The sequence below is a fragment of the Elephantulus edwardii genome, unplaced genomic scaffold, assembly GCF_000299155.1.
Source record: "Elephantulus edwardii isolate Elephantulus edwardi_28Jun2011 unplaced genomic scaffold, EleEdw1.0 scaffold00027, whole genome shotgun sequence".
NCBI classification, from domain to species: Eukaryota; Metazoa; Chordata; class Mammalia; order Macroscelidea; family Macroscelididae; genus Elephantulus; species Elephantulus edwardii.
In genome coordinates this window covers 17,659,466-17,668,954 of record NW_006399777.1, presented here as the reverse complement: position 1 = coordinate 17,668,954, position 9,489 = coordinate 17,659,466, and the positions used below count along the sequence as shown (strand labels likewise).

General features: G+C 43.8%; 1 protein-coding gene across 1 annotated transcript in view; it reads left to right on the top strand.

Moving 5' to 3' along the window:
* The window catches only part of TF (transferrin), a 66,869-nt gene that overhangs the window by 42,094 nt on the left and 15,286 nt on the right, over positions 1-9,489 (top strand). The window contains 3 exon segments of the mRNA XM_006883422.1: positions 4,230-4,388; positions 6,511-6,605; positions 7,295-7,372. Coding sequence (XP_006883484.1) covers positions 4,230-4,388; positions 6,511-6,605; positions 7,295-7,372 — 332 coding nt within the window.

Sequence of the window (9,489 nt, the reverse complement as noted above, 5' to 3'; positions counted from 1 at the left end):
GTCGCCTTTCTTTGGGATAGGAACAAATATCGATCTCTTCCAGTCAGTTGGCCAAGTGGTCGTTCTCCAGATTTCTTAGCACAACTTGGTGAGCATGTCCAGGGCAGCATCTGTTAACTGAAATATATCAATTGGTATACCACCTAAATCAAGAAGCCACTGTCTGAATAGAACAAGGGAGTACTGCATGATTTAAAAGCTGAAAACGTGGCCTAGTGGCAAGAATCCCAGAGGTACGCGGTTCGAATCCACTAGATGCTCTGCTGGAGAAGGAGGGGTCAATCTCCTCCTGTGCCAGTCAGATCTGATTTGACAGTACACACACACACCCACACACACCCACACACAATGTCATTTTTTTAAAAATCTGGAAACGTATGACTCAAGCAAGGTGGTATCCTTTCTCTACTATTCAATCTGCATGCTGAGCAAATCAGTTGAGACTCTGGACGACATGAAGAAGCAAGCATGGAACATCAGGACTGGAGGAAGACTCATCAACAATCTGTGTTGTGCAGATGACACAACCTTACTTGCTGAAAGCGAAGAGAACTTGAAACACCTGCTGCTGAAGGTCAAAGACGATAGCCTTCAATATGGAGTAGATCAGAAAAACAAAAATCCTCACCCCTGGAGCAATAGGCAACATCATGCTAGACGGAGAAAAGACTGAGGTTGTCAATGATTTAATTTTATTTGAATTCACAATCAACACCCATGGTAGCAGTAGTCAAAAAATCAAAAAGATATGTTGCACTGGGGAATCTGCTGCCAAGGAGCTTTATAAGGTGTTAACATGTGAGGAAATCAGTTTAAAAGACTAAGTAGGGTGCATCTTATCCAAGTGTTGGTACTTTCAATTGCTTCCTATGCTTCTCAAAGTTGGAGAATGGGTAAAGAAGACATCGTCATCATCATCATCATCATCAAAAATTGATGTCTTTAAATTGGGGTGTTGGTGAAGAACATTGAATATCTCATGGACTGCCAAAAGAACAAACAAATCTGCCTTGGAGAAAGTGCAACACAAGTGCTCCTTCAAGTCGAGGAGTGTGAAACCTCATCTAACATACTTTGGGTGTGTAATGAGGACAAGCCATTTCTCTGCCCTTTATGGGAGTTTTTGTGCTTTTCTTGTTGTGATATTGGCATTTTCTATGAATTTTAGAGATAAGCCCCTTATCAGATGTATCACTAACAAATATTCTTTTGCTAATTTGCTGATTCTCTTTTACTTTTCTAGATGAATTACGTAGAGATTTAATCTTCAAGAGGTTCTAATTATCTACTTTCATACCTTCATATGTGATTTCCATACTAAAAACAAATAAGCTACTTTAACTGTTTTTCAAATGATTGCTAAGGAAAAATTTGAAAATGAAATAATATGCATATTCTGACTCCTGGTATTAGGAAATGATTTATCTTAAGGAATGAGGAAATATGTCCTGAAAACTCTCCACTCTTTTGACAATATCAGGACATTTAGAAGCAAAAGAAACACAACTTCTTTGATTAGCAGAAAAGAGATTGTCCTTGAGTGTTATGGATTGAATTGTGCCCTCTTCCAAAAATAGTTTACATAATGGTATAATGTGGAAACCATAGAATAATCCTACATAATCTGATAAAACAAATTTAATTGTTGTTGTTGATTGCCAATAAGTCGAGCACAACTCATAGCGACTCTACAAACAAAAGACCTGAACCCTGTTCTATAACTATCATCATTTCTCTAAGTTCATAGAGTTTCCAGAGGCACCTTGTTTAGAAAGTAGATGCCACTCCTGCTTCCAAGTAGTTGTAAAAAAAAAAAAAAAAAATGAAACCAAAACAAACAACAACAACTAGTTGTAGGAGGATTAAGGGTCAGAGGGTGTCTTTCCCAATTCATCATAGTCCTAATCAGATATGGGGGGGGGGTACCCGTAGAATGTGGCAACTAATTTTATCTCACTAGACATCAAAAAGAAGGGAAATGAATTGAGTTGGAGGGGGCTCAGTTCTCTTTGTATAAGGTTAGGTGTGTCAGAGACAGAGTCTGGTTCAGGACAGGGCAGAGGTCGCCATTAGTCACAGGTGAGTCAAAGACACATAACAACAACAAAAAATGGAAATACTCCGACAAAACTACACAGTACACTTAGTCCCATAAGGACAAATACTGTAGAAGACCATAGTCATAGAAATAGAAAGATAACTAGTAAAACATGTATGAGGATCCAAGTGGGGCGGGAGGGTAGGAACAGAGGGGTGAGGATAGGCAGGAGGCTAACTGTAGGGTCTCACAATTTGATGGATAGAAGCAGAGTGGGTAAAGGAAATGGGAAAGATTCAGTGTGAAAAACAATGTATACGAACTTTGTACGTCAACCAGCATAAAATAAAAACTTTATTTTATTTATTTATTGTTTAAAGACTACATAGTCAAAGGCTATTTGAAAATAGTCTTTTTTCAGCTTGGGCCTCTGGGTCATTGACACCATGAAAGGCCAGACACATGGAGGTCCTCAGGGAACAACAGGCCCACACCACAAAATGTGGAAAGAAACAAGGACTTTGCCCCACACCTGATGTTGCTAGAAGGTCTTCCCTTAGGCTGCAACCCTCTATCTAGCCTCTCAAATAGCTTACATTTCTGTTGGTTGTAAAGCCATCCACTTGTGGTTTCTCTTGATTGACACAGTGTCTGCAGCAATGAGGATGGAATGTGATGAGGCAGGGTTCAGGGCTGTTGGTCACAGGGTCACCATGAGTCAAACTCAACTCAACAGCACCTAACAATGACAGATAACAAAGACAAATGTGAAATGTGAAGGCACGAGCACTTTGGGGGGAGACAGACGGGAAGGAGTGAGTGTTGATACTTCCCCATAAACTCCAGTCAAGTGTTGCCTAGTAAACCATCTTGGTGTCTCTTGTCCTCCACATTGCTCTGACACCCATGTGTGAGTCCAAATCTGAGTGAATGGACAGGAGACACTTTTAAACCATGACAGCTGTGGCTAAGGCCACCTTCCTTTTTCTCCCAGGGTTGTTGTTAGGTGTCGTTGAATCTAGTATGACTCACAGCCACCTTATGGACAACAGATCTGAACCCTGTCCTATCTTGTGCCATCTTCACATTTCCTGACACACTAGCGCTCACTCCGTCTTTTTTTTTTTTTCTATTTTTTTAAATTTTATTATTTTTGTGTGCGTGTACTGTCAAATCAGATCTGACTGGTACAGGAGGAGATTGCCCCTCCTTCCCCGGCAGAGCATCTGGTGGATTCGAACCGTGCACCTCTGGGATTGTAGTTGCAGCTTCTTGCCACTAGGCCACCAGAGCTCCCCTCACTCCGTCAATTCACCTGGTTGAGGATCTTCCAATTCACCTGGTTGAGGATCTTCCTCTCCTTCTTCGACCTTCCACCCTTCCCAGTATCATGTCCCTCTCCAAGGAATAGCCCCTCTTATCTACATGTCCAAAGTATGTGAGATAAAGCCTCATTGTCCTTGCCTCCAAAGAACTCCAACTGTGCCCTCTCCAAGACATGTTTATTTGTTCTTTTGGACGTCCATGGGATGTTCAATATTCTTCTCCAGTATCACAACTCAATGGTATCAATTATTCAGTCATGCCTATTCATTGTCCAGCTCTCAAATGCATAGCAAGTGATTGGAATTACCATGGCCTGAACCAGATGCACTTATAAGAGACCCCAAAAGCATCAGCCATGTGCACTATAGTATGAAGCAGCCTCTAACTGAGGCTCAAGGTTACAATCTGGCCTGGCTGGAAATCTCAGTTATCTGTCTATAAAAGAAAAAAGTGCAACAATGAATGAATGAAAATCCGAAGTTTCTGTAAATGTTCATTAAAATTAGTGAAATATTTTTAAAAAAAAAGAAAAAAAGGCCCACGATGTAAATGAAACACAATGTAAACGAGAGAAACATAATGTGAACCGATTACTATCTGCAGGTCAATTTAAAAAAAAAAGAAAAGAAAAAATATTAACAGCCTCAGTGTATAAATGATTGGCCAGCAGTGAGTTGGTTTAATAGGCTGGTCCCATTAGTTGGATAGAGGCATGTGTCACAGCGAACTACAACTCCCAGCAGGCCTTTATCCGACCTGCCGCCCCAGGAACTACCACTCCCGTGAGCCACCGCTCTCACGCCTGCGCAGAGCGCAGGGCCACGTGGCCTTCTTGGCGAGGGTGTTGGTGGGTCAGAGATCTGACTGTCCATGGCCGCTGCGGGCTCCGAGCGACTCCGGGATGGAGGCGGTGCCGGCGGAGGCTTCCAGCCCTACCTCGACTCACTGCGGCAGGAGCTTCAGCAGAGGGACCCCGCGCTGGTGTCGGTGGTGGTGGCGTTCATCGCGGTGCTGCTGACGCTGGGTAAGCGGCCGGCTGTTGGCGAGGGTGGGTGCGGCGCGGGTTCGGGCCTCGGCTCTGCCTGTGCGGGGTGCAGGGCCATGGGGACACATCGTGGGGACCCCGAGAGAGGGAGACTCACCCATTTTACCATCCCTTGCCCCCCTTGAGCTGCACGATGATCCTTGGCGACGTCCGACCATATAGTAGCACGAGTTAGTATTTTTCCATTAGCGGCCGCTGTCATGCGTGCACCCACCTTCTATTGCATTTGCTGCTGAGAGTCGGGCCTTCCACGACTTTGGAACTCCCTGTGTTTGCGAGCTGGGCCTTGGGGAACACGGGGCAGGGCACGATGACACTTGAACACGCCATGTGGGTGGGTGGTGTGGACCCTGAAAAGCTGAGTGTGGTTGGTAGTAATCGGGACACACTGACTACAGTAGGAACACTAATAATAGCGGAATAGCTATTATACGTTTATGAAAGTAAGTTTTCAGGAGAATGAGCTGCTTTGCTGTTCCTGGTGTTAGAAGCCATGGAATTGACCAGCACTCTTTGTGAGCCTTTGAGTAACAGACCTCAGCTCTGCCCTGTCCTGTGCCGTCCTCATCCGCTCTGACAGATGTGTTACTCCGGTTACAGTCACTGTCAGTCCATCTTGTTGAGCGTCTCCCTCTCTTTTGCTGACCCTCTGCCTTTCCCAGCTTGATGTCTTTTCCCCAAGAACCGGCCCTCCTAACAGGCATGCCCAAAGATTGTGAGATGAAGTGTCATGTCACCGTCCTTCACCTGAAGGAGCACGCTGGCTGCACCTTCTCCAACACTTACCTGTTCCTTATTTTGGCAGTCCATGGGATATTCAGGACTCTTCTGGAAAGCTCCAATTCAGAGGTGTCAGTTCTTTTGTTATCCTTATTACCTGTTGGTTGCATAGTGATTAATTGCAAAGACCATGGCCTGGATCAGGTGCACTTTACACTTTACTCCTTTTTTTTGAAGGTGTATACACTATTTATTAACAGATAAGGCCTACAGACTTATTTCTTCTTGGACACACGCACAGTAGGCCATATGGCCAGTGGTCTTGGTGTGCTGGCCTCGAACTTGAAGGCCCCAAAAGTGGCGTAGCCCTCTGTGGGCACAGATCTTCTTCAGTCGCTCCAGGTCTTCACAAAGCTTGTTGTCCGGACCATCGGCCAGAACCTGGCTCTGTTTCCCATCCTTCACGTCTTTTTGTCTGTTCAAGAACCAGTCTGGAATCTTGTAGTGGGGTGGATTCTGCATAGTGGTGATCACACGCTCCACCTCCTCTTCTGTAAGCTCTCCTGCCCTCTTGGTGAGGTCAGTGTCTGCTTTCCTCAACACCACATGAGCATATCTTCGCCCTGCACCCTTCCTGGCAGTGATGGCAAAGGCTCTTTCCTGCCGCCCATCGATGTTAGTGTTGAGTACTCACAAAATGTGCTGCAACTTCTCTGGGATCACTAGAGAGGGCGGCGTGTAGGCCTCCGGTGGAAGCGTACTTTACTCTTTAAAGTGACATCATTACTTGTTAGCATTGTGGGGAGGGAGCTTCTTGATGGCAGACAGATTTTCCCAATGCAGCTGTCTTTTTATTATTATTATTATTTTGTATGTGTGTGTGTGTGTACCATCAAATCAGATCTGACTGGTACAGGAGGAGATTGCCCCTCCTTCTCCAGCAGAGCATCTGGTGGATTCGAACCACTTACTTCTGGGATTGAAGTGCAGCTTCTTGCCACTAGGCCACCAGAGGGAAAAAAAAATTGTTTGTTTTTTGCAATACGTCTTTTGATTTCTTGACTGCTACTACTGAGGGTGTTGATTACGGATCTGAATCAGATGAAATCGTTGCCAACTTCAATCTTTTCTTCCTCTGTCATAATGTTCCCCTATCGGTGGGAGGATTTTTGTCTTCTTGATGTTGAGGTGTTATCAGTATTGAAGGCTTTGATCGTCTTCAGCAATTGCTTCAAGTCCTTTTCACTTTCAGCAAGCAAGGTGGTGTGTGTGTCATCTTTGTGATGAATTGTTTTCATAGTGATTCCCACTCTCCCTCCCATCCGTTCATGCAAACTTTTTGATCACTAAGCATGTGGTTGTTTTTCTGTCTGCCCTGCAGTGTTCTGGAAGTTCATCCGCAGCAGAAGAAGCAGTCAGAGAGCTGTCCTCCTGGTTGGCCTTTGTGACTCGGGGAAGACATTACTGTTTATCAGGGTAAGTGGTTTTTTGTCACCTCTTCCCTTCGTTGAATTTATTAGGGAATTTTAGGACATCCTACTACTTCTTTCAGCTGATGAAAAAGAAAATTCAAAGAAACTGATGCTAGCAAACTTGGGAGTTTAATTCCTGATTATTTGAGGAGAACAAAAAAAAGGACCATGGAAAAAGCCATAAACTAGAAATGGAATTGGTTAACTGCTTCTGCTGTCTTACACTTGTTGTGTCCCAGCATTTAGTTTTCTAGACCCTCGTTCCTTTCACTCTGCGTCTAAGGATGCCAGAGCACTGAAGAAACAGGATTCAGTGACCTCTGCTTAATCTGTAATTACTACTTCTTCTGGGACTAATCAGTTGAGTTATTTTATAAGAGATTTGCAATCAGCATCCACTTTTTTTTTTAATTTAGCATCCACCTTTTAAAATTTTAATCAGGAGAGAGCAAGAACAACAGTGCTCTTTTTAGATTAACTAGTAATGTGTTTTATGAAGCTTTTGTGGAGAAGTGGGAAGGAGTTTGGCTGCCCACTCAAAGGCACCTGGTTTGAATTCATAGCTTCTTGGCGGGGAGAAGATGGGCTGTCTCCCACAGTTCATTGCCTCTGAAACCCTGCTTTGATGTGCTTCTGACTTGACTGTATACAACGACAATGCTAATGTGTTTATTTCCATCTTGTCTTTTACAGTTGTTAACTGGACTTTACAGAGATACGCAGACATCCATCACTGATAGTTCAGCGCTCTACAGAGTCAACAATAACAGGGTAAGGAGTTCGTGAAGTCTTGAGTTTGACAGTGTTACTTTACTGAGGGTCTAAATAATAGTTCTAACTTACTTTGGTTTTTTTTTTTTTCTTGTGAGAAAGGTTTGTATTTAGAATTAGCCAACTGGACTCAGTTTAGATGATCCCAATTTTGTTGGCAACATCCAAAGCATCATAGTTAGGAACAAGTCGAACACAGGCCTTCTTCTCTCCATCAGACCTGATCAAAGTGTTGACCTTGGCTACATCAGTGTCATAGAGCTTCTTTACAGCTTGTTTGATTTGGTGCTTGTTGGCCTTGACATCCACAGTGAACACAAGTGTGTTGTTATCATCTGTCTCCTTCATGGCTGACTCAGTGGTCAGGGGAGACTTGAGGGTAGCCTAGTGGTCAAGCTTGTTTGCCCAGGGGTGCTCTTCTGGGGTATTGGGGCTGCATTTGTGGGTCTCAGCGTCTTAGGCCGTGGGAAGGTGGGTGACGCGCAGATCTTCTTTCTTTTGTAGCTGTGGATGCCCTTCAGGACGCCTTCTTGGCCTTTAACGCCTTTGCTTTGGCTTCACTTTTGGGAGGGGCAGGGGCTTCCTTCTTCGCTTTTGGTGCCATCTTTGTAGAAAGGCTCTTAACTTACTTTTATAACTTCCATCCATAAGACAGATTCCGTACCTAAACATACATACTTCAGATTGCCCCTGGCCCCCTCCTGTTGTGTTGGACTTTCATGTACACTGATGTTGCCTCACGTTTAATTAGTTTGTTTCTGTGTCTTTCTAACTTTACTATGAATTCTGAAGGATAGGTATTAAATTTTTCATTTTCATTTGCCGTTTTAATGGATGATAGATGTACATGGGACAAAAAATTTACAAAGTTAAACGAATATTTGGTGAAAAGTAACTTTACCTTCCCTGGCTCTGTTTTCCAGACTCCTTCCTTTGAAGCAGTAACTCTTAAACATTTCATGTGTAACCTCTAAATATTCTGTGTGTATACAGACATCTGTATCTCTTTCCATTTTAAAAGACACTTAATAGCCATTCACTTTGTTTGCTGTTGTAACCTTTTGTTCTTTACAAACAATGCTGTAATAAAGTATGTGTGCCTATATTTAAAAAATATGAAAAAGAATCACAGGAAAGACTTTCTATATACCCCTTAGCTCCAAAATGTAGGCATTAGCCATCAAGCTGATAATAAGGCTTTATAAATCTTTGGTGAGTAAGTGATGGAATGAGGGCGAGGTGCACCAGTAAATGGGGAATTAGAATGATTTTCCAGCTTTTACTCCCCTTCTTCTTCAGTTCCTCCCACCTGCTTTGTGGTGTGTCCAGAATGCTACATTGTAAGCAATGATAAAGAGACTTTCCTTTAGATGTCTTTGAGAAAATTTTGCACTTTCCAATGATGGCAATGTTCCTGGCCCAGTTCTCCTTGAACTCCCAAAGATTCTGGGTTTATAGTTTAAGATTTATAAGGTCATTCATTAATCCAGGTAATACAGACAGTGAGACAGGCTCAGAATAGGAAGTAGTCCACAGCTATTTGACCTGGGGTCTGTGAGTTGCAGGTGACTCAATGGCACGGAACAACAGCAGCAAGTGTTGCTGAGACACCTACCTCCATTTTACCTAGTCACTGAGTCAAGCCATCTCATCTAGAGTTTTCCTCTCTTGTACTATCCCTCCATTCTCCTGAGCATGTTGTCCCTCTCCAAGGACTGGTCCCTCCTTGCAACATGCCCAGCCAGAGTAGGTCAGACGGAGCTTCAGAATCCTTGCCTCCACAACAAATAGAAAATGTAAAGTTGTTAGCTGCACACTGTTTACAGCATGGTGCTGCTATAGAAAATGCACTAGTCATTTTACCTACTTTCCTCTCGCATCCCACCCCTTGGCTTTTAGATCTGTTGTTGTTATGTGCCGTCTAGTTGCTTGCGACTCATAGCGACCCTGTGTAGCACAGCCCTAAACTCTGCTCTGTCCTGTGCCAATCGCACTGTCTCTGACACTCCCATCCCGATTATCCCAGTCACTGAATCAGTCCACCTCATAGAGGGCCTTCCCCTCCTGCGCTGTCCCTCCACCCTCCCAAGCATGATGTCCTTCTCCAAGGACCGGTC